The 26,412-nt window shown below is 37.5% G+C and overlaps 1 protein-coding gene across 1 annotated transcript in view; it reads left to right on the plus strand.

The window, feature by feature from the left end:
- The window catches only part of ACAD11 (acyl-CoA dehydrogenase family member 11), a 106,894-nt gene extending 85,002 nt beyond the window's left edge, over positions 1–21,892 (plus strand). The window contains exons 17-20 of the mRNA XM_044915633.1: positions 522–676; positions 17,716–17,832; positions 18,632–18,741; positions 19,632–21,892. Of these exons, the coding sequence (XP_044771568.1) occupies positions 522–676; positions 17,716–17,832; positions 18,632–18,741; positions 19,632–19,746 (497 nt within the window). The 3' untranslated portion in view covers positions 19,747–21,892. The remainder of the gene's footprint in view (positions 1–521; positions 677–17,715; positions 17,833–18,631; positions 18,742–19,631) is intronic.
- The last annotated feature ends 4,520 nt before the right edge of the window (positions 21,893–26,412 follow it).

The following is a 26,412-nucleotide window of genomic DNA, read 5'->3' on the forward strand; positions in this document are numbered from 1 at the left end:
GCCTGGAATGACTTCATCCTTTTGCTTATTGGAATCCTACCCAACCTTCAGAGAACATCTTGAGTGGCACTTCTTTCAGAAAAGTTTTGTGTTCTTCACGGCATCCACTCAACAAGCCCCTGCTGCTTGCCAGGCCCTCAGGATACAATCTGTCTCTCCTTTGCCTTTCTTTGTTCTCCTCCATATCCCTTATCTCTAGCATCCTTGTCCCCACTTCTGGATTCTGAACTCCTAGTGTAGGGACTATGTCTTATCTACCTTTGTAACCACTGCAGCACTTATAAAATATATGCACAGTTGGTACTCAAGAAACAGTTCTTAAATTGGATTAAAATGTTTAACAATGATGGTTTAAAAAACATAGAAATCAGAAGTTCCATAAATAATGAACGTTATTATAGAGCTTTTTTCCTACCGGAATGCCATTCTCATTGAGGGGGCAGCTCATCATTTTTCAAGATTTGTGTAAATAACAAAGTGTGGGCTGTGGCCACTTTCATGTTCTCCTTTCTTTCTTACAGGTGAAGGTAGGGGATTTGAAATTGCCCAAGGCCGCCTTGGACCCGGCAGAATTCATCACTGTATGAGAACAGTAGGAGTGGCAGAACGCGCTTTGCAGATAATGTGTGAACGGGCAACACAAAGGGTGGCCTTTAAGAAGAAACTGTTTTCACACGTAAGGATGATTACTTATTTGAATTTATTATAGCCCGATGCACTCACTGACCTTGAAACAAAACAGCATTACTTGATCATAGGGAGTTCTCCTCTACATAAATAAGATTCTTTTTTTCCACAAAGTATATTTGTCTGTACTTAAATGTAGTTTGATCAGAGATCTTTAACTTTGTAAGGTTAATTCCTAATGTGCTTCAACACAGCACAAAGAGTATGGACAATTCCTTCAACTTTCTCAGACTCGTGTTCTCTAGAGAACCCAGTACATTAGCACTCTGTGGATATGAGAGGGCTGGCATAAGGAAGAGGGATTTGCCTTGTTCTTTGGCTTTCTGAAGGGAATTAGTAATACATGAGGAACTATAGGAAAATAACCTAAAACTCAGTGAAAGGAGAGAGATCTAAAAATGGAATGGACTGCTTCTGTAGGAAGCGAGTTCCCTGTTACTGGAGAAATGCAAGTAGAAATGGGACCAATATTTGGTGGGATGTTCATGATTTTTTGAATTCCCATCTATAAATTAAGTACTACGGAGTCTGTTGTTTACAAAGCACAATAAACAATATAGTTACATGTGGGCAATATAACCAAAAGTAGAGAATATTTATCAAGAGGGAAAAGAAGTTGTAATTCTGACTTCCTTGGAAAACTTTGTAAGTGGGATATTCAAATCATCTCCCAAAAGCCCTTCTAACTTTTAAGAAGGCAAGAAAAATTGTTTTTAAATACTTAGTACTTAGGATTGCTAACATTTTAGTGTTAGGTCAAACTTGGGGTGATAAAATTGTATTTGTGTTTGCTGGACATGGATATTTTAGTACATTGGTCCCCTTGTAAAGTACCTTTGTGAGCATCTTTTAAAATTTCACAGTATATTTTTTACCTTAAATTCCTATAGGCTGTTTGCTTTTTGTGAAATATTATTCAGCGTATCTGTGATTTAGTTGTAACATTGTTCTTACAGAAAAATAAAGCCTGTTTTATGGCACACACCTAGGAATAATTTGTGGGCAACCCCTTTAGTATATGGCAAGGGCAAGGAGTTCAGCTGTTGGATGGACACTGTGGGAAGGAAGTAAGAAGGTGTGAACTTCTGGGACCGTGGATACAACTCCATGCTACTCTGAGTAGGAGCTAAAGAGTTGCTTATGGCATTAGTTTCCCTTCCTACACTTTTCTCTTTTCAAGATTGCCACCAAACCCTGGAGCAAGATGCAGCGAGGACACGGAGAGGTTGATACACAGACATCTTGAACACATAAAAGCACTCTCCTTAAGTTTCATGACAGATTTTTTTTTTTTTGAGTTTGAAATGTATGGTACGCTCTTGTTTTGTCATTGTTTTTTTTTTTTTTAATGTTATGTTAGTCACCATACAATACATCATTGGTTTTTGATGTGGTGATCCATGATCCATTGTTTTCGTATAACACCCAGTGCCCCATGCAGTACATGCTCTCCTTAATACCCATCACCGGGCTAACCAATCCCCCCCCCCCTCTAAAACCCTGTTTGTTTCTCAGAGTTCCATAGTCTCTCATGGTTCATCTCTCCCTCCGATTCCCAACCCCCTTCATTTTTCCCTTCCTTCTCCTAATGTCCTCCATGCTATTCCTTATGTTCCACAAATAAGTGAAACCATATGATAATTGACTTTCTCTGCTTGACTTATTTCACTTAGCATAATCTCCTCCAGTCCCATCCATGTTGATGCAAATGGTGGGTATTCATCCTTTCTGATGGCTGAGTAATATTCCATGGTATATACGGACCACATCTTCTTTATCCATTCATCTGTTGAAGGGCATCTCGGCTCTTTCCACAGTCTGGCTATTGCGGACATTGCTGCTATGAACATTGGGGTGCATATGGCCCTTCTTTTCACTACATCTGTGTCTTTGGGGTAAATACCCAGGAGTGCAATTGCTGGGTCATAGGGTAGCTCTATTTTTAAATTTTTGAGGCACCTCCACACTGTTTTCCAAAGTGGCTGTACCAACTTGCATTCCCACCAACAGTGTAAGAGGGTTCCCCTTTCTCCACAACCTCTCCAACATTTGTTGTTTCTTTCCCTGTCCATTTTTACCATTCTAATTGGTGTAAGGTGGTATCTCAGTGTGGTTTTGATTTGGATTTCCCTGATGGCTAATAATGATGAACAGTTTTTCATGTCTCTGTTAGCCATTTGTATGTCTTCTTCAGAGAAGTGTCTGTTCATATCTTCTGCCCACTTTTTGACTTGATTATTTGTTTTTTGGGTGTTGAGTTTGAGAAGTTCTTTATAGATCTTGGATACCAGCCCTTTATCTGTAGTGTCATTTGCAAATATCTTCTCCCATTCTGTGGGTTGCCTCTTTGTTTTGTTGACTGTCTCCTTTGCTGTGCAGAAGCTTTTTATCTTGATGAAGTCCCAAAAGTTCATTTTTGCTTTTGTTTCACTAGCCTTTGGAGATATAGCTTGAAAGAAGTTGCTGTGGCCGATGTCAGAGAGGTTACTGCCTATGTTCTCCTCTAGGATTTTGATGGATTCCTGTCTCACATTGAGGTCTTTCATCCACTTTGAGTTTATCTTTGTGAATGGTGTTAGAGAATGGTCGAGTTTCATTCTTCTGCATGTGGCTGTCCAATTTTCCCAGCACCATTTATTGAAGAGACTGTCTTTTTTCCATTGCATGTTTTTTCCTGCTTTGTCAAAGATTATTTGACCATAGAGTTGAGGGTCCATATCTGGGCTCTCTATTCTGTTCCATTGGTCTATCTGTCTGTTTTTGTGCCAGTACCATGCTGTCTTGGTGATCACTGCTTTGTAATATAGCTTGAAATCGGGCAACATGATGCCCCCAGCTTTGTTTTTCTTTTTCAACATTTCCTTGGCGATTCGGGGTCTTTTCTGATTCCATACAAATTTTAGGATTGTTTGTTCCAGCACTTTGAAAAATGTCATTGGAATTTTGATCGGGATGGCATTGAAGGTATGGATTGCTCTGGGTAGCATAGACATTTTAACAATGTTTATTCTTCCGATCCATGAGCATGGAATATTTTTCCATCTTTTTGTGTCTTCTTCAATTTCTTTCATGAGTGTTTTGTAGTTCCTAGAGTATAGATCCTTTACCTCTTTGGTTAGGTTTATTCCAAGGTATCTTATGGTTTTGGGTGCTATTGTAAATGGAATCATTTCTCTAATTTCTCTTTCTACAGTTGCATTGTTAGTGTATAAGAAAGCAACTGATTTCTGTGCATTGATTTTGTATCCTGCCACATTACTGAATTGCTGTATGATTTCTAGTAATTTGGGGGTGGAGTCTTTTGGGTTTTCCACATAAAGTATCACGTTGTCTGCGAAAAGAGAGAGTTTGACTTCTTTGCCAATTTGAATACCTTTTATTTCTTTTTGTTGTCTGATTGCATGACAGATATTTTCAACACTGTACTAGAGGGAAATTTCCCGAACCTGCTTTTTGTAAGTTAATGTATCAAGCAGAACAAGCCTGAGCTTTTCAAAAATATGCCTCCCTTCACTGGAAACTTCTTGCATTTGGCACAAAGAAAATGATCTGGCAGAAGCAAAGGAGATGTGGAGGCATGTCATAAACAAAAATCTGAGCCAGATTTTTTTTTTTTTCAGTTTGTGTAAGTAACATTCCATTTCCCTGAATTTGGAGACTCTTTCCAGCTGCCTTCTAAATTATTCCAGGCACTAAAGCAAAAAGTTCTGTATCAAAATAATGTCTTAGTAAATAAATATGGCAACTCCTTAGAGCACTCAGTTTCTGCCTACTGAATGCTCTTCAGCAAATCTAGGGTTGGTAGAGACCCAACGGAGAACACTTTCCTTTATTCAAAAGCTAAGAAATAAATGTGTTTGTGATCTGTTCATGAAGTTATAATCACCTAGCTTTACAGTCATCAAAAAGATATTTACTGCTGGGGCTTGTTTGGAGTTGTTACCTTGTTTCAACCTCCAGAGTCATCCAATAGACTCAACTGTAATTTGAGCCACAAATGTAATTTAAAATTTTCTAGTAACTGAACATTAAAAAAAAAGGCTTTAAATAAAAAAAAAAAAATTCTAGTTGCTACATTTTTTAAAAATAAATGATGAAATCGATTTTTATAATGTATTTTATTTAACCCAGTATATCCAAAATGTTATCATTTCAACATGAAATCAATATAAAAAGATTAAGGTATTCTTCATTCTTTTTTAAAAACTACTGATTTTTCTAAATTGGGTGTATATTTCACACTTATGAAACATCTCAATTCAGACGAGGCGTATTTCAAATGCTCAGTAGCCACATGTGGTTATTAGCAGCTATCATATTGAATGTCACTGTTATAGGGAAACTGATCAAATATCCACTCTTTAAGAAAGGTACTAGAGCAAACATAACCAAGCATAAAAATGACTGTGGAAGGTTAATGTGGCTCAAATAATAGCACTGTAATTGGCTGCTGGTCAAATTTAACAAATACTGTTCTCCACTGTAAGCAACAGTTCTGTGACTAGGAATGGGAACAACAACAACAATAAACCCTTTATGGCCAACCAGAAGCATCTGTCATTGTTTCCTGGGTTTCACTGCTGAATCCTGAAGTTTGGTTGCTTGTGGGATTTATGATAAGGTTTGGTCTCTATATTCTCCACTTACCTCCCCACTTCTCTTCCAAGTTCTGACCAATAGAGAAAACTCACTAAGACAATTAAGAAGCAAGTACCAATTTTTTAAATTAAAAATTTTATTTTGAAATCATTGTAGATTCACATGCAGATGTAAAAAGTAATACAGAGAGATTCCTTATACCCTTTCCTAAGTTTCTCCCAATGGTAACATCTTGCCAAACTACAGTACAACATCAGAACCAGGATATTGTCACTGATATATTCAAGATATAGAACATTTTCATTGCCACAAGGATCCCTCATCTTGTCCTTTCATGGCAACACCCCCTTCCTCATTCTCATCACCTCCTTATTAACCCCTGGCAATCTTTAATCTGTTCTTCATTTTTTAATTTTATCATCTCAAGAATGGAATCATACAATATATAAACTTTTGAGGTTGGTGTTTTGCACTCAGTGTAATTCTTTGGAGATTCATCCAGGTTATGTGTATCAATAGTTGGTTCCTTTTTTATTACTGGGTAGTATTCCTTGGTATGGATTATCACAGTTTAACTGTTTACCTGATGAGGGATATCTGGGTTGTTTCCCGTCTGTGGATGTTACAAATAGAGATCCTATAAATATTCACATACAGGTTTTTGTGTGAACATGTCTTTATTTCTGTGGGATTAATGCCCAAGAATGCTGGTCATGTGGGAGTAGCTTGTTCAGTTTTTAAAGAAATCACCAAACTCTTTTCCAGAATAGCTAAACTGTTTTTCATTTTCACCAGCTGTGTATGAATGATCCACTTTCTCCACATCCCCACCAGCATATGGTGTTGTCACTGTTTGTTTTTTTTTGCTTTTTTTTAAGCCATCCAATAGATTTATAGTGATATCTCATTGTGGTTTTAATTTATATTTTCCTAATGGCTAGTCATGTTGAACATCTTTTCATGTGCTTATTTGCCGTCTTGTATCCTTTGGTTCACATCTTATGCCTGTGTTCTACCCGAATTTTGCGTGTGTGTGTTAATTTTTAACTGTTGAGTTTGGAAAGTTCTTCATATATTCTAGATAATGTCCTTTGCCAATGTTGACTTGCAAATATTTTCTCCCTCTCTGTAGCTTATCTTTTTATCCCCTTAACAGGGCCTTTCACAGACCAAAAGTGTTTCATCCTAAGGAGCTCTAATTTGTCAGTTTTCCTTTTATGGATTGTGTTTTTAGTCTCAAGTCTGGGAACACTTTGCCTAGCCCTAGAGCCTGAAGATTTTCTCCTATAATTTTTCTCTAAAAGTTTTACATTTGAATCTGCAATCTATTTTGAGTTAATTTTTGTATATTTCTTTGCCTATGGATGTTCACATGCTCCAACACCATTTGTTGAAAAGGCTATCCTTCCTTAACTGAATTGTTTTCACACCTTTCTCAAAAATCAGTCAGGCATATTTGTGTGGGTCTGTTTCCAGGTTCTCTGATCTGTTTTTTTATCTATGTCTTCCCCTCTGCCAATACCACAGTCTTGATTACTATAGTTATATATCAGTCTTGAAATCAGGATGACTGATTCATCTCACTTTATTCTCTTTCAAAATTATTTCAGCTATTCTAGTTCCTTTGCCTTTCCATATAAATTTTAGGATAATCTTATCTTCAAAAAAAAAATCCTCCTGGGATTTTGATAGGAATTGTGTTAAACCTATATATCAGTTTAGGAAGAACTGACATCTTTATTATGTTGTGTCATCTAATCCATGAACACAGTATGTCTCTCCACTCATTTAGCCTTTCTTTGATTTCTGTTACTGTCTATGTGCAGCTTTCAGCATACAAATCCTATGTGTGTTTTGTTATATTTACATCTAAGTATTTTAGTTTTTGGAGTGATTATAAATGATATTGTGCATTTAATATCGGTCTCCATGTGTTCATTACTAGTATATATAAATATATGTATAAGTATATATAATATATAACTATATATAAATATAATTGATTTTTGTATATTTATCTTGTATTCAGCGACCTTGCTGAACTCACTTAGTTTTGTAGATCGGGTTTTTTTGTAGACCATGATGTTATCTGTAAATAAGAGAAAGTCTTATTTCTTCTTTTCAGATACATATATATTTTGTTTCCTTTTCTTGCCTCATTGCACTAGCTAAAACCTCCAGCGCTATATTGAATAAGAGGAGAGTGAATTATCCTTACTTGTTCTCAATCTTAGAGGAACATTAAATATAATGTTAGCTGTAGGTTTTTTAGATATTCTTTGTCGAGTTTCCCTCTATAATTAGTTTTCTGAGAAGTTTTATCTTTTATCATGAATGAATTGAATTTTGTCAAATAATTTTTCTGCATTGATTTATACAACCATGCGATTTTTCTTCTTTAGCCTTGTTAATATGGTAGAGTACATTGATTGATTTTCAAATACTGAACCAGCTTTGCATCCTTGAAATAAACCCTACTTTGTCATGGTGTGTAATTCTTTTTTATATTTTGCTGAGTTCTACTTGCTAATGTTTTGTTAAGGATTTTTGCATGTGGATTCATGAAGGATGTTTGTCAGTAGTTTTTGTTTTTGTTTTTTGTACTGTCTTTATCTACTTTTGATATTAGGATAGTATTGTCTTTACAAAAGGATGTGGGAAGTGTTCCCATCTCTTTTACTTTTTGAGAGAGATTGTCTAGATTGGTATTAATTACTCTTTAAACATTTAGTAGAATCTCTAATGAAACTATTTAGGCCTGGAGATTTGGGGTTGGAGGGGTAGGTTTTTTTTGGGCTTTTTTTGTTAAGATTTTATTTATTCATTTGACAGAGGTAGATACAGTGAAAGTGGGAACACAAGCAGGGGGAGTGGGAGAGGGAGAAGCAGTCTTCCCACAGAGCGAGGAGCCCAATGCAGGGCTCGATCCCAGGACCCTGGGACCATGACCTGAACCAAAGGCAGACGCTTAACAATTGAGCCACCCAGGCGCCCCGGGGTAGTTTTTTAAAGATTAATTTCCTTAATAGTTACAGGGCTATTCAACTTATCTATTTTATATTGGATGAGTTGTGGTTGTTTGTATTTTTTGAGGAAGTGGTCCATTTTATCTAAGCTGTCACATTTATTGTTTAGAGATGTTCACAATAATCTTCTGTTACTCTATTGATGTCTGCAGGGTCTTTAGTGATATATCCCGTTTCATTCTTGACATTAGTAATTTGTGCCTACTTTTTCCTTTGTTAGTCTTACTAGAGGTCTGTTGCTTTTACCGATCTTTTCAAAGAATATAAAATATATTAACTATTAATTTACAAAACAATAAAATATAATTGTTATATTAGGGCTTAATATTAACAAGATATTTGTTTCATTGATTTTTCTCTTTTTTCTCTTTTTTTTGATTTCTGCTCTTTATTATATACTCCCTTTTGCTTTCTTTGTATTTATTTTGGTTCTTGAAATGGTAGCATGGATTACTGATTTGAGACTTTTCCTCTTTTCTAATGTGTGTTTTTTAGTGCTATAAATTTCCCTCTCAGTACTGCTTTACCTGTGTCCCACAAATTGTGATATATTGTGTTTTCATGTTAATTCAGCTCAGTGTATTTTTCAATTTCCTTTGAGATTCTTCTTTGACACATGAATTATTTAAGAGGTGTGTTACTTAGTTTCCAAGTGTTTGGAGATTTTCCTGTTACTCTGTTCTTAATTTCTAGTTTGATCCCATTGTGGTTACAGAAGAAACTGTATTATTTCATTTCTTACAAATTTGTTGAGATTTGTTTTATGGCTCAGGATATGGTTTATCCTACTATATGTTTGAGGACACTTGAAAAAAATGTGTATTCTGTTGTTGGGTGGAATGTTCTATAAATGTCTATTAGATCCTGTTGCTTGATGGTGTTATTGAATTCCTCTATATTCTTGCTGATTTCCTGTCTAGTTGTTCTATCAATAGTTGGGAGAGGGGTATTGAAGTCTCCAGCTAGAATTGTGGAGTTGTTTACTGCTCCTTTCATTTCTATCAGTTCTTGTTTTACATATTCAGCAGTTCCATTGTTTGATACATACACATTTAGGATTGCTACTTCTTGATGGATTTACCCTTTTATCATTGTATAATGACCCTCTTTGTCTTTGGTAATTTTCTTTGTTCAGATGTCTGCTTCATCTGAGAGTAATATAGCTAGTTCTGCTTTCATTTGATTATGTTTGCATATTACATATTTTTTTATATTACATATTTTTTATTTATTTTGTTTTGTTTTCAACTTGCTTATAACATATTTGAAGTGAATTTCTTCTAGTTGGCACTTAGGTGTGTCATGTTTTTTAATCCACTCTATCAGTCTTTGTAATAATTCATGTTATGGCTTAAGTGTGCCATTTAATTTTTTGTTTTGTGTTCTCTGTTTTTCATTTGTTTTCTTTTTCCTGCATTCCTTTAGATTAATTTAACATTTTTAGAATTCCATTTTGATTCATCTACAGTGTTTCTGAGTGTACCTTTTTGTATAGCTCTTTTAGTGGTTGGTCTAGGTATTACATTATAGAAATATATACATATTTGTATAAGTGCATATATTTTATCAGTCTACTGGTGTCCTCATTCTAGCAGTTTGAGTGAAGTATAGAAACTTTACCTCCCTTAATTTAAATCGCTTTAACCTTCATTTATAATTGTCTTAAATATTTCTTCCACATAAATTTAGAATGACATCACAGTGTTACAGTTTTTTTTTTTTTTAAAGATTTTATTTATTTATTTGAGACAGAGAGAATGAGAGACAGAGAGCATGAGAGGGAGGAGGGTCAGAGGGAGAAGCAGACTCCCCGCCAAGCAGGGAGCCCGATGCGGGACTCGATCCCGGGACTCCAGGATCATGACCTGAGCCGAAGGCAGTCGCTTAACCAACTGAGCCACCCAGGCGCCCAGTGTTACAGTTTTTGCTTTAACTGTTAAACAGTTAAATTTGCTTCAAGAAGCAAAGAAAAACCAATTGTATTTAGCTATATATTTTCGTACTATGTTCATTCTTTCTTCCTGATTTCCTAAGGTTCCTTTTTTATCTTTTCTGTTTAGGGAAATTCCTTTAGCCATTCTTTAAGAATCTACAGGTGACAAATTTTTTGTTTTTCTTTATTTGAGAACATCTTGATTCCTCCTTCATTCCTGATGTATATCTTCATTGGGTATATGATTCTGTGTTGACATTTCTTTTAGTACTTGAAAAATATCATACCACTGTCTTCTTTGCCACATACACATTTCCCCTCTAGCTGAGGTGTCATTCCTCTGGCTGCATTTACAGTTGTGTCATTTTTTAGAAGTTTAATTGTGATGTGTCTTGTCATGAATTTCTTCAGTTTATCCTGCTCTGCATTCACTCAGCCTCTTAAGTCTGTAGGTTTTATCTCTTGCCACATTTGGGAAGTTTTCACCACTATTTCTTTGAGTATTTTTTCAGTCTTTCCCTCTTTCTCTACTTCTTGGACTCTGATGACATGAATGTTAGATTTTTTGTTTTAGTTCACAGGTCCCTAAGATGGTATTCTTTCAAAAATATTTTTCAGTCTATTTTCTCTGTGGTTCAGATTTGACAATTTCTCTTGTCCTATCTTTCAGTTCACCGATTTGTTCCTCTGTCCCTACTATTCTGCTGTTGAGTCCATCCACTGAGCTTTTTGTTTAAATTATTACATTTTTCAGGGGTGCCTGGGTGGCTCAGTCAGTTAAGCATCTGCCTTCAGCTCAGGTCCCAGGGTCCTGGGATCCAGCCCTAGGTCTGGCTCCCTGCTCAGCAAGGGGTCTGCTTCTCCCTCTGCCCCTCCCCCCCCAGCTCACTGTCTTGCGCTCTCTAAAATAAATCTTTAAAAAAATTATTTCAGGGCACCTAGGTGGCTCAGTCGTTGGGTGTCTGCCTTCGGCCCAGGTCATAATCCCAGAGTCCTGGGATCGAGTCCCGTGTTGGGCTCCCTGCTCGGTGGGAAGCCTGCTTCTCCCTCTCCCACTCCCCCTGCTTGTGTTCCCTCTCTCACTGTCTCTCTCTGTCAAATAAATAAATAAAAATCTTTAAAAAAAACTATTTCATTTTTCAGCTATAAAATATCTAATTGGTTTTTCTTTATATCTTCTACTTCTTTGCTGAGATTTCAGTTTTCTTTGATGAGGCTACCTTGCAGAGGGTTTTTATCATGAACAGATGTGTACTTTGTCAAATGCTTTTTCTGCATCTATGGAAATGATCAGACAGTTTTTATCTTTTCTCATTGATGTGATGTATCACGTTGATTGTTTTGCAAATATTGAATCACCCTTGCATCCTGGGAATAAATCCCACTTGATTATGGTGAATGATTTTTTAAATGTACTGTTGGGTTCTGTTTGCTATTTTGTTGAGGATTTTTGCATCTATATCCATTGGAAATATTGGCCTGTAGTTCTTTTTTTTTGTGGTGTCTTTATCTGGTTTTGGTACCAGGATGATACTGCCCAATGGAATGAATTTGTAAGTTTTCCTTCCTCTTGTACCTTTTGGACTAGTTTGAGAAGGATGGGTATTAATTTACTATATTCAATAAAATCGGTGAGAGTGAACATCCTTGTCTTATTCTCAATCTTAGGGGAAAAGCTGTCAGTTTTTCACCATTGAGTATGATAGCTGTGGAGTTGTCATATATGGCCTTTATTATATTGAGGTATGTTCCCACTATACCCACATTGTTGAGAGTTTTTATCATGAACAGAGGTTGAATTGTGTCAAATGCTCTTTCTGCATCTATTGAGATAATCATATGATTTTTATCCTTCATTTTGTTAATGTGGTATACCCATTGATTGATTTGCAGATATTGAACCATACTGGCATCCCCAAAATAAATCCCACTTGATTGTGGTTGATGATCCTTTATTGTATTGTTGAATGTGGTGTTGAGGATTTTTGCATCTATGTTCATCAGGGATATTGGCCTGTAGTTTTGTTTTGTAGTGTCTATCCGGTTTTGGTTTCAGCATAATGCTGGTGTTGTAGGAAGAATTTGGAAGCTTTCCTTCCTCTTTCATTCTTTAGAATAGTTTGAGAATAGGTATTAACTCTTCTTTAAATGTTTGGTAGAATTGTGAAGCCATCTAGTCCTGGACTCTTGTTTGTTGAGAATTTTTTTATTATTGAATCATTTCATTACCAGTAATCATTCTTCCTGATTCATTTTTGGAAGATTGTATGTTTCTAGGAATTTATCCATTTATAGGATGTCCATTTTGTTGGCATATAATTGTTCATAGTAGTCTCTTCTAATTCTTTTTATTTCTGTGGTGTCAACTTTTCCTTCTCTTTCCTATTTTATTTGGGTTTTCTCTGTTTTTTTTCTTGATGAGTCTGGCTAATGGTTTATCAATTTTATTTCTGCTCTGATCTTTATTATCTCCTAACTTCCACTAACTTAGGGCTTTATTTGTTCTTTTCATAGTTACTTTAGGTGTAAGATTAGATTGTTTGAGATTTTTCTTGTTTCTAGATCTATATTACTATAAATTTTCCTCTTAGAACTGCTTTTACTGCACTCCATAGACTTTGAATCATTGTGTTTTCATTTTCATTTGTCTCCATGTATTTTTTAATTTCCTCTTTGATATCTTTGTTAATCCATTGATTGTTTAGTAGCTTGTTGTTTAGCCTCTACATGTTTGTGTTTTTTCCTTTTTTTGTTGTTGTTGTAATTGATTTCTAGTTTCATACCACTGTGCTTAGAAAAGATGCTTGATATGATTTAAATTTTCCTAAATCTATTGGGACTTATTTTGTGGCCTAATGTGATCTATCCTGGAGAATGTTCCATGTGTACTTGAAAAGAATATATATTCTGTTGTTTTTGGATGGAATGTTCCCTGTGTATTGTTAGGTCCATTTAGTCTAATGTGTCATTCAAAGACACTGGTTTTTTGTTGACTTTCTGCCTCAATGATCTATCCATTGATGTAAGTGGAGTGCTAAAGTCTCCTACTATTATTGTATTATTGTCAGTTTCTCTTTTTATGTCTGTTAATATTTGCCCTATGTATTTAGGTGCTGCAATGTTGGGTGCATAGATATTTACATCTGTTCTATCCTCTTGTTCAGTTGATCCCTTTATCATTATATAATGCCCTTCATCTCTTGTTATGGTTTGTTGTTGTTTTTAAGTAGGCTCCATGCTCAATGTAGGGTTTAAACTCACAACCCTGAGAGTCACATGCTCAAAGGACTGAGCCAGCCAGGTGGCCCAACAGTTTATTTTTTTTATTTTCATTTTTTTAAAGATTTTATTTATTTGAGAGAGAGAGAGTGCATGAGAAGGGGGAGGGGCAGAGGGAGAGAGAGAAGCACACTGCCCACTGAGCAGGAAGCCTGACCCAGGGCTCAATCCCAGGACTCTGAGATCATGACCCGAGCCGAAGGCAGACACCCAACCGACTAAGCCACCCAGGCACCCCCAGTTTTTGTTTTAAAGTCTATTTTGTCTAATTATTGCCACACCTTTTTTTTTTTTTTTTTTTTGACTTCCATTCACAGATAATATCTTTTTCCATCATTTCACTTTCAGTCTGTATATGTCTTTAGGTCTGAAATGAGTCTCTTGTAGGCAGCATATAGATGGGTCTTCTTTTTTGTTTTGTTTTTGTTTTGTTTTGTTTTATCCATTCCATCACCCTATGCTGTGATTGATTAGAGCATTTAGACCATTTACATTTAAAATATTTACTGATATGTTCTTATTGCCATTTTGCTAATTGTTTTCTGGTTGTTTTTGTAGTTCTTGTCTGTTCCTTTCTTCCTCTCTTGGTCTCTTTCCTTGTGATTGGTGACTTTTAAAAGTTTTCTGTTTTGCTAGGCTGCCCCTACCCAAACCCTCAGCTAAATAGAATAGACTTTTATTGGGGGTATTTTTCAAAAATTTATGTCTGTGCTCACAGGCATTTTCAGTTTGTTAACTTTTTCAGCTCCAACTCTGGGATGTATTAGAGAAAAAGAAAACCCAGGGAACTCACTACCATGTTCTTTTAGCTTAGCCAGTCTGCTTCCTTCTCTTTACCTATCAGAGTCTTCCAATGTTTGTTTTATAAATAATGCCCAGGTTTTTAGTTGTATTCAGCAAGAGGAATAGGGAAAGGTGCATCTATTTCATCTTTCTGGAAGTAGAAGTCACTGGAAGTAACAACATTATTAATCTATGTAGGCACCTATAAGCTACACTGCAGAACTCTCTGGGAAAAGCTGGATTGGGGAATGGGTCTTGGAGCTGAAGTGGAGGCTCCCTGACTCCAAATGTGGGCCTTGGAACCCACACATTCAGGCATGTGTGCAGAGCATATAAATTTAACAACTTAGATGAAATGGACCAATTTGTCAAGATTCATAAACTACCAAAACTCACTGAAGGTGAAATAGAGTATTCTACAACTATTAAAGAAGTTGAATTCATAGTTTAAAAGCTCCTGAAGTAAGAAATGACCGGGCCCAGATGGTATCACTGGTAAATGTTACTAAATAATTAAAGAAGAAATAACACCAATTCTATGCAATCTCCTCCACAAAGTAGAAATAGAGGAAATGCTTGCCAACTCATTTTATGAGGCCAGAATTGCCCTAATCCAAAACCAGGTAAGAACAAACTAGACCAATATAGATGCAAAAACCTATTAGGAAATAAAGTCCAGCAATATATAAAAAGAATATTATACCACAACCAAGTAAGATTAACCCAGGAATGCAAGGCTCATTCATATTCAAAAATCAATTACTAAGAAAAGTAATTATTGTAATCTGCCATATTAGTCTGAAAAAGAAAAAGTACATGATCATGTCAGTTGATCCAGAAAAGCACTTGACAAAATTCAGTATGTATTCCTAATGAAAACTCTCAGGAAATTAGGAATAGAAAGGAATTTATTCAACCCAATGCGGAGCATCTAAAAAATTCTACAGCTAACATGCTTATGATGAAAAACTAAATGCTTTTCCCCCAAGATTAGGGACAAAGCAAGGATGTTTACTCTAACCACTCCTATTTATCATCATAGAGGAAGTCCTAGCCAATGCAGTGAGTCAAGAAAAAGAAAGTACATATAGTTGGGGGAAAAAAAGAGGTAAAACTGTCCATATTCACAGGCAACATGATTGTTAGAAAATCCTTAGGAATCTACCAAACAAAACAACCTTCCCAGAAATAATAGAGCTTAGCAAAGTCATGGGATACAAGATCAACACACAAAATCAATTTTTTGTCTACATACAAGCAATGAACAATTGGAAACTGAAATTTTAAAAATGCTATTTATAATACACTTTTAAAGAGGCACAAATCTAACAAAACGTGTAGTATCCAAATGCTAAAAATTTTAGAATTTATAAATCAAAGGAAACCTAAATAAATATAAATACTGTGTTTGTGGACTGTTAGACTAATAGTAAAGATGTCAGCTGTCCTCAAATTCTTCTACAGATTTAATGTAATACCAGTCTGAATCCTGGCAGGACATTTTTGTGGATATAGGCAACCTGTCCTAAAAATTATGTGAAATGCAAAGAAACTAAAATAACAAAAACAATTTGAAGAAGAAGAAAGTTGGAGGCAGATCACTACCTAATCTGAAGACTGTGTGGTATTAGCAAAAGGAGAGACACATAGGTCTTTGGAACAGAACAGAGTCCAGAAATAGACTCATAAAAATATGAGTCAAACAATTTTTTATATAGGTACAAAGCCAGTTCAGTGGGGAAAGATTAATCTTTATAGTAAATGGTGTTGGAATAGTTGGACATTCATAGGCCAAAAAAAAAAAAAATGAACCTTGTCCTAAACCTCACACCTCACACAAAATTTAACTCCAAATAAATCATAGATCTAAATGTAAAAGGTAAAGCTATAAAACTTTGGGAAAAAAAAAATAGGGATAAATCTTTGTGACAAGATTAGGCAAAATGTTAAGACATGCACCAAAAGCACAACCCATAAGAGAAAAAGTTGACAAATTGGATATCATTAAATTTAATCACATTTGTTCTTTGAAAGTCACTATTAAGAGAATGAAAATGTTACAGACTGGGAGAAGATATTTGCAAATTGCCCATGTGACAATTGACTTGTATCCTTAATAAAGAGCTCTCTAAACAGCAGTAAGAAAACAATCCAATTTAAAAAGTGGGGAAATGACGTGAACAGACATGTCACCAAAGAGAATATATAGATGGCAAATAAACCCATCAAGAGGTGATCAACATCATTAGTCATAGGGAAATGCAAATTTAAACTACCATGAAATAGCTCTGCATACTGTTAAAATGACTAATACATAAAAAAAAAATATACAGTACCAAGTGCCAATGGTTTGGAGAGCAGTTGAAACTATTACACAATACTGGTGGGAATGCAAAATGGTACAGTTGGTCTGGAAAACTGACAGTTTCTTATAAGCATTTACCAGATGATCTAGTAATTCCATTCCCCACAGCTGCTTTAAAAAATGAAAAGTATAGTCATACAAAAACTTGTATGCACATGATTACAGAAGCTCTGTTAATAATCACCAAAAACTAAAAACCACCCAAATATCCTTCAGCAGGTGAATGGATAAACAAACTGGTACATCCTTACAATGGAATATTACTCATTGATAAAAATGGACAGTTGGTACACAGAACAGCTTGGTCAGTGATACTCAAATGCATTATGCTGAAAGAAGCCAGTCTCTAAATACATACTACATGATTCCATTTATATGACATTCTGAAAAAGGCAAAAACTATAGTGATTGATAACCCATCAGTGGTTGTGAGAGTTTAGGGGTTGGGGAGGGTGTGACTAAAAAGGGGCAGCAGCTCTAAGGGGAGAAGGAACTGTTCTGTATCTTGATTGTGGTTACAGCAATCTATACATGTGGTACAATTCATAGAACTGTTCACCAAAGGTAAAAGTCATTGTTGCTAAATAATAACACAAAAAAGGACTGCTGCACCTTCCCCACACTGACATTGTCCTGGGGGTCATCTCAATTGTCCATAAGCAAGTTCACCATCAGACATTTATCCAAGTTTCAATGAGACTATGAGATTAGCATTCAGGAGGGCCAGTGAGGAATGTTAGAGCAATAAGATGGTTGCTCAGTTCAGCCATCTTGACCGTCAGACATCAAGATATCCAAAATAAATTATTTTTCTGAGCAAATAAAATGTCTTTCTAAAGTCTGGCAGTGTTAACTTTAGCATTGCACAAGTACATGGTTGGCTGGTATATATCAAATGAATTAACTCTTCCATTAAAAAACAGAGTAAGGCTTAGGAACAGTCCTTGGCCTAGAGTGTTTCACCAAGCTACAAGGTTGTATTAGATGTGGACTCATGCCAGCTTAGCCACTCCCCCTTTTTGCTGCTCTTTGCTCCCCTGTAGGAGGTTGTGGCTCACTGGATTGCTGAAAGCCGCATTGCCATTGAGAAGATACGTTTGTTGATCCTGAAAGCCGCGCACAGCATTGACACCCTGGGCTGGGCTGGCACTAGGAAGGAGGTGAGGCCCCTTGGACCACTGTCCGCCAAGCCTTCTTCAGTTTCTTTCACCCACTGGGCATTTCAGGTTTCGTGGTGCCTTGATGGCACTCAGAATATTGAAAACAATTTCTGTGATTTTGGTTTCAAGATTATAAATATATGTCACTTGCTAGTTTTCCTTTCACTTGCCTGCTTTAGGGAATGATTTTCAGGATATAGAATATCTTCAGCATTCTCGAGATGCAGCAACAGGGAGGAGGGAAATCCAAGACTATACAGACTTGGAATTATACCCACTATGTCACTTTCTGCCATGTGGCCCTGGGCAAAGTATCTGACCTTGCTACCATGTAGTATAAATGCTTCGTAAAAGATGCCTCTCATCTCCTATCTTTTTATGTTTCTGGCTTATATGGAGTAAGATTGTAATCACTTAATTCTAAAAACCAATAAAAATTGCTAAGAGAAAACTGATTAATGAAGGCTCTTGAATTCTTTTTATGATCCCTAAGGTGATGAATGTGATTTATCAGCCGCCTTAAATCCTTTTGGAAACAAGGCAAGTCATAAATAATAAAATATGATTTGGAAGAGATATCTCTTTCCAGAATGTCTATATTGACTGAAATATGGCCATTATTAGCCTCATTACAACGGGTCTCTTTGTTGGCTTCCATCAAAGATCCTGTCTGAGTGATGAATTCATGTGGGAAAGTTCCCTGGTCTCATTTCACAAAGAAAATACAGATTATATCAAATTCTGCCACATTGTGTATTGTGTAAGAAAGGAACATTCTTTTTATATCTTGCTAATGTAGATTGCAATGATTAAAGTGGCCACCCCTCGGGCCGTCTGCGAAATTATTGACCGGGCGATCCAAGTGTGTGGAGGTGCAGGTGTTTCCCAGGATTACCCTCTGGCTAACATGTAAGTAGATGTCACTTAGTAATCATCTACATTTGACAGGCTTGGAATGGAATTAAAAATCTACAGCTGCCTTGACCCTAATTGTTTCACAAGGAAAGAAAGCTACTAAAAGTACAATTCAAGGCTAAATGAGGTAATATAGGTACCCAGCACCAATAAATAGTTGCTCTTATGATTACAGTTATCATTTCGCTCAATGATGTCAACTTTTACACTGAGGGGGTCCATTGGGGTTCATGAGCTAGTGAGGAAATGGCACGGGGGGTTCACCCTGAAACCAGAATGATCATGCAGGAGCACAGATGGCAGAGGGCACCCAGAGCCAGGCTTGGGTATGTCCTTAGGACTGTTTGCCACCTCCACAGGGATGCCTCAGGCCAGTGACCATCTCCTGTCCAGATTCCGGTTGCTGGGAGTCAAGGAACACTCTGCAGTGCCTGTCACCGCACAGTACCCCTGCCACCTTCTCTCCCACACTGGAAACAGGAGTCTGGTGCCCCACCAGTTTTCCCATCAATTTTTAACCATAAGAACTAAATATCTAGTACTAAATATGTATAATATATAAGTATTACATATTTATACTTCACTCCCTGTGGCTTACCTAAGATCTCTCTTAGTTCTAGCAACTTCTAGAACCCTAAAGCAAACCAAGACTGAGATTAAGCCCATTGCACTGAGCCATTTAAGATTCCTCTCCCCAAAGTGAGAACTTTTGGTGGCATTTCACGTGCCCTTGGACTTACTTTCCTTGATTCTCTTTGTGCTCTTATCACTGCCTTGGCAAGATTTCAAAAATGAATAGTCTTGGCTTAGAGTCAGAGTGACTGACGTTAAAGTATGTTCCTCGTTGATAACTCCTGCCATTCCTGCTCCTTTTGTTTTTCCAGGTATGCCCTAACGCGGACTCTGCGCTTAGCAGATGGGCCCGATGAAGTGCACCTCTCCGCAATCGCAGCGATGGAGCTGCGGGACCAAGCCGGAGGCGTGAGGTCCAAGGTTTAGGAGGCACCTTTACACACACTTCACGGGCTCTAGCATTTGCACCAGTTTGAGCACAGGATTAATTACTCATTTTCAGTAAACATTTGAGCATCTATTTTGATCACTGGGTTTTATAATTTCAAGGGTCACAAAGGTTTAAGTTAAATACAAAATTCTATAGCTGCCATCATTCAGTCTATTACCTATGTGTTTAGCCTTTATTTTTAAAACATTCAACCTGTAAAGAAATAATGAAGTAAACTGGAGAGCTAAAGCATAGGCATAAAAATATTTTCACTTTTTGATTCCCAGGATCTGTTCCATTTAAATAAATATTCAAGGACTTATTGCTCTGTAAAAAATATAGCAGGATGTCCTTTCTAACACTGGCTGTAGGGGGTGGCTTAACACTTTGTAGTACCACAGTGTTTGCACTGGAGAAAGGTGCATGACTGACTGAATCATTTTAGAATTCATATAAACCTCTTCATAATTCAACAGAAAGCATTTATACATAAAGTCTGAATGCAGTTTAAAGTTTACTAGAAAACATGGCATATTATGAGAAAACATAATTAGGAAGGTTTTTAATTATGTATAATATGTTGATGAAAACAGTGGATAGTTTAAGCTACAAGAAAGTTATTTAGTTTTGAGAAGAGATTACAATCCATCTGTTCTGAATGCCATCCCGTTAGTATCAACACCCTAAGCAAACATCCTGTGGCTCTTTAAATCAGTGCTGCCCAATATAATGGCCACTGGCCACATGTAACTCTTGAGCACTTTAACTGTACCTAGTGCAACTGAGGAACTTTTGATTGTTTAAAATTTTAATATCGATTCTTAACTCAGTTACTAGAAAACTTTTAAGTATGCTCGCAATAACTTGGGTATGTGAATTGACTTTTTCAAATGTAAATTTTATGAAATCTAAATATGGAGCAAGTATTTTGGCTGGAAATTTAGCATCCAAATTAAGAAACAAAGTAAGTGTGAAATACATACCAAATTCTGAAGACTTAGTGTGAGAAAAAGGTAAAATATCTCATTAATACTTTTTAAGTAGTGATTATATATGGAAATGATAAAATGTGGATGTAAGGCATACCTTGTTTTATTGTGCTTCACTTTTTGCACTTCTTACAAATCAAAGGTTTATGGCAACTCTGCATCAAGCAACTCAGCACCATTTTTCCAACAGCATTTGCTCACTTCATATCTCTGTGTCACATTTTGGTAATCCTTGCACTATTTCAAACTTGTTCATTATTATTATTTTGAATCCTGCAATCTCATGATAAAACTTGAACGGATGAGGAGTCACTTCTTATGGATGAGCACAGAAAGTCGTTTCTTGAGGTAGAATCAACTCCTGGGGAAGATGCTGTAAAGATTGTTGAAATGACAGAGATTTAGAATATGATATAAACTTAGTTGATAAAGCAGTGGCAGGATTTCAGAGGTTTGACTCCAATTTTGAAAGAAGTTCTGCTGTGGGTAAAATGCTATCAAATAGCATCACAGAGAAATAGTTCATGAGGAAGAGTCCATTTGTGCAGCAAACTTCCTTGTCTTATTTTTAAAAATTGCCCCAGCCAGGCCAGCCTTCGGCAACCACCACCCTGGTCAGTGAGCAGCCATCAACACCGAGGCAAGACTCTCCACCAGCAAGAAGACTGTGACTCACTGAAAGTTCAGGTGATGGTTAGCATATTTTTTTTTAGCAAAGAATATTTTTTTAAAGATTTTAGTTTTAGGGGCGCCTGGGTGGCTCAGTTGGTTAAGTGTCTGCCTTCAGCTCAGGACATGATCTCAGCGTCCTAGGACAGAACCTGGGTTCTGATTCCTGCGTGTCACATGGGCCTCCTAAACTCCTAAATTTGCCTTTGATCCTTAACCTCTCTGCATCTCATTTTTCTTTCTGTACCCTGGGATTAACTATTAAATCTAGAGGACCCTTACCTACTGAGGGTTTATTGTGACAATCACTGAAGCCATGTAGAAGCACTCAGGTATTTCTGAACCACAATATTTTTATAAGGTATCCTCATTTGAAGCAGATCAAATCTTATAACCCAAGCTATCGAACCTTATTTCTAGTTTTAAAAGTTGTGACTTAGAAGAAATCAGGATTGTTTCTGAACAATTAAAATTAAAGGTTATGTGTGGTACTTACAATTTTGTGATAATTTTTTCCTGTGCCTTTGAGGAAAACTGGCTAAACTGCTGGTTGACTTATTTCATTCATCTATTTTTATCTATGTCTGCCATAAACACAGCCATCCCTAAGGCAAGTCACTCCATGTGGTCGATACTCACTTCTCTGCCCTACCTTTCATTTATTTATTTAGATTTAGACAACGTTATAAAGAATAGTAAGGGTTGTTTTGAAAAGAAAATTCCAGTCTCCAAAGAATGAAAATATCAAGGGATGCTTTGCCTCAGCCACGGTGAACGAATGGACTGACTCTAAGTGTGGGAGCTCAGAGCCATTTCTAGGATGTCGTCAGGCTGTCCCCGGGAGTCACTGCACAGCAGTACACCCTGGATGGTCAGCCAGGCTTGCCGTGCTCCCTGGTTCCGAAAGGACAAGTTGCCCTCTATAATAACCACCTGGCAGGAGGGCAGGAAGAAGGAGAGCTCACCAGGCAGTGCTTTACCCAGCAAGACCTCGCCAAGATTTGCATGTGGTCAGCAGCAGGGAGGACGGGCCCGTGACAGCCTGGCAGGGAAGTTCCCAGGAGGCTCCCAACAAAAGCAGTCGTGGAAGTTGTGGCAGTGCTTGTCCCGGGGTGTAGCCAGTTAAGGATCTCTTTGAGAGTTGATATTTTAATGTTGGAAACATACAGCAGAAAGTATAATCATGAAGGAGTAGATTTCCTCATCAACCTGCGATTATTTACAGAGGCTTCCCCCAGGTCCGCATCACCCCAGCTCTTCCCGAACTGTGGTCTACTTACATGTCCTAGGCATGCCCATTTTTTGTCCAGGAGAACCAGAGCGCGTGAAAAGCAGCAAAGTCCTTGGCAGCATTTAAGTATTTTATTATTTTTTTCAATTATTTTTATTTCAGGTTTTCATTTAAATTCTAGTTAGTAAAAAAATAAATTCTAGTTAACATATGGTGTAATACTGGTTTCAGGAGTAAAATGTACTGATTCATCATTTATATATAACACCCAGTGCTCATCACAACAAGTGCCCTCCTTAATGCCCATCACCCAGTTACCCCATCCCCCACCCACCGCCCTCCATCATCCTCGGTTTGTTCTCAATCCTAAAGAGTCTCTTATGGTTTGCTGCCCTCTTTTTTTCCACCTTCCCCTATGTTCATCTGTGTTGTTTCTTAAATTCTACAAGTGAGATCATATGGTATTTATCTTTCTCTGACTTGTTTTGCTTAGCATAATACTCTCTAGATCCATCTATGTCATTGCAAATGGCAAGATTTCATTCTTTTTGATGGCTGAGTAGTATTCCATTATATACATATACCACTTCTTCTTTATCCATTCATCAGTTGACAGACATTTGGGCTCTTTCCATAATTAATTTGGCTATTGTTGATAATGCTACTATAAACACCAGAGTGTGTGTGCCCCTTTGAGTCTGTATTTTTGTATCCTTTGGATAAATACCTAGTAGTGCAATTGCTGGGTCATAATTGCTGGGTCGTAGGGTAGCTCTATTTTCAACTTTTTGAGGAACCTCCATACTGTTTTCCAGAGTGGCTGCACCAGCTTGCATTCCCACCAACAGTGTAGGAGGGTTCCCCTTTCTCCGCATCCTCACCAACATCTGTTGTTTCCTGTGTTGTTGATTTTATCCATTCTGACTAGTGTGAGGTGATACCTCATTGAGGTTTTGATTTGGATTTCCCTGATGCCGAGTGATGTTGAGCACCTTTCATGTGTCTGTTAGCCATGTGTCTCCTTTGGAAAAATGTCTGTTCATGTCTTCTGCCTGTTTCTTAACTAGATTATTTCTTGGGTGTTGAGTTTGATAAGTCTTTATAGGTTTTGGATGCTATCCATTTATCCAGTATATCATTTGCAAGTATCTTCTCCCATTCCATAGATTGTCTTTTAGTTTTGTTGTTTCCTTTGCTGTGCAGAAGTTTTTATCTTGATGAAGTCCCAATGGTTGACTTTTGCTTTTGTTTCCCTTGCCTCTGGAAACGTGTCTAGTAAGAAGTTGCTGTGGCTGAGGACGAAGAGATTGCTGCCTGTGTTCTCCTCTAGGATTTAGAAGGTTTCCTGTCTCACGTTTAGGTCTTTCATCCATTTTGAATTTATTTTTGTGTATGGTATAAGCAAGTGGTCCAGTTTCATTCTTTTGCATGTTGCTGTCCAGTTTTCCCAACACCATTTGAGACTGTCTTTTCCACTGGATATTCCTTGCTGCTTTGTTGAAGATTAATTGACCATAGAGTTGTGGGTTCATTTCTGGGTTTTCTATTCTGTTCCACTGATCTATGTGTCTGTTTTTGTGCCAGTACTGTACTGTCTTGATGATATAGCTTTGTAATAGAGCTTGAAGTCCAGGATTGTAATGCGTCCAGCTTTACTTTTCTTTTTCAAGATTGCTTTGGCTATTTGGGGTCTTTTGTGGTTCCATACAAATTTTAGGATTGTTCTAGCTCTGTAAAAAATGCTGGTGGTATTTTGATAGGGATTGTATTAAATGTCTAGATTGCCTTGGGTGAGCATTTAAGTATTTTTTTTTTAAGATTTCATTTATTTGAGAGAAAGCACGAGCAGGGGGGAGGCGCAGAGGGTGAGGGAGAAGCAGGCTCCCCACTGAGTAGGGAGCCCGATCCCAGGACCCTAAGATCATGACCCGAGCCTAAGGCAGACACTTAACCGACTGAGCCACCCAGGCACCCCAGCATTTAAGTATTTTAATAGAAAAGTTGCATAAGGCTTGCAAAAAAAAAAAAAAAAACTTTTCTGATCGTTTCATGAATTAAGCTACAACAGATTCTGGGAAGTTCAGAAGGAAGGCACTTTTTACCTAGGCTTCTGAAGGGATTGAAATTAGTAAAGGTCTTAAATAAATGATATTATAAGGTGAAATGTATTTAAGAAAATGTCTGCTATGGACAAATGCCCTCTTTCAATCAAGCCAGGTAGCCTTGGCCAGGCTTCTTTCATGGGCATTTGATGATCCCTTCCCAAGGAGCAGAGTACAGGGGGTGCAGACCAATCAGTGGGCCCTCCTGTTAGCACTTTGGGCCAGTGTTTGTCTGTTGCAAGTCTTTTCCACCATTTCTTTTGCCTGAATCACCATGGTAGTCTGATTGGGCTTCTAGATTGTTCTTACAGCAGTCAGCGTGACCCTCTCAAAATGTTTCAGTGGCTTTGCATCTCATTTAGAATAAAATCCAGAGTCCTTGTCATGGCCAACAAGGTTCCATCTGAGCTTGTCCCCTGACACCATCTGAGCTCATCCCCGGGCTCCCTCCCTTCATCATGGCTTCCTGTCTGCTGTTCCAACATGCAACCCCAGCCAGGCCTCTGAGGCTTGCTTCTGTATACTGTTTTCTCTGCAGAAATCTCAGCGCCTGAGATTTCCAGATGCCTGCTCACAAGTCACCTTAGCAAAGACTCCTTTCTTGACTACTTGCTCTAAATTAGCACCACATGTTCTGTCATTCTCCACCTCTGTATCTGCTATTCTCTTCTCACAGTACTTAACACCTAGCATATTTCCTATCTATGTATTTATGGTCTGCTCACTATCATGTAAGCACCACTTTTCCCTTCCTATAGTCACTTATTTCACCTATTTTGTGTACTGGGGTTCTCCTCAGTCCTTGGAACCACGCCTGGCCTCTAGTAAGCACTGAAAAAAAGGATGGATGGATGGATGGATGGATGGATGGATGGATGGATGGAAGGATGGATGGATGGATGGATGGATGGATGGGATGAATTGGATGGATGGGCATGGATGACCCCTGATATGCAATTGGTGAGGGGGCAAAGCATTTACATATAGGCCTGCAGATGGATCAGAGCAGAAGCTTAAGCTCCGGCGCATGAACTCCGGCGCATGAACAGAGACCTAGAATGGGTTACAGGTAGCTGAAGAGGACTTGGGTGCCCCAGCAGTGGGAGGTGCACAGCAGTTTGGGCAAACCAGGTAATGAAATGTTTGATGAGTATTTAACAATCCAGGGGAATGCACACACTTTTGAAATTTTCCTGCTTTCCAATCCAATCTAATCAGCCAGAGTGCTGTGACCAGCTCTCCATACAAAGGGAGGTCAGGACTCCTAAGAAAAATAAAACCACTGTTGGTGATTGCTAGAATTTCCAAGTTTCCAAATAAACAGGATTCTGGGAAATGTCCTCACTTAATTCAGGGCAAAGAGCATTTAGGGTTTGTGACCCAACCTCAATATTTTTCTTTCTCTTTTTTTCAATATCTCTCGTTATGTGTTTATCATGAAGAAAATCCACACACATTCTAGTATAAGTGTGTGGTGTGATAAGCTCTGCAAAACAAGGGCTTTTCTCTGCCTTATCTTCACTGAAAACGTGTGAACAAAGGGTGATTATCCTGGAGTGCTGCCTCTCAGGATAGCATTTCAGCAGCACTCCTTCCCTGCTGGGCTGATGGCTGCCACCACCCCAGTGAAAACTGTTTCACTTTTTCAAAATGGGTGAAGGTGGAGATTGC

The sequence above is a fragment of the Neomonachus schauinslandi genome, chromosome 1, assembly GCF_002201575.2.
Source record: "Neomonachus schauinslandi chromosome 1, ASM220157v2, whole genome shotgun sequence".
Classification (NCBI taxonomy): Eukaryota; Metazoa; Chordata; class Mammalia; order Carnivora; family Phocidae; genus Neomonachus; species Neomonachus schauinslandi.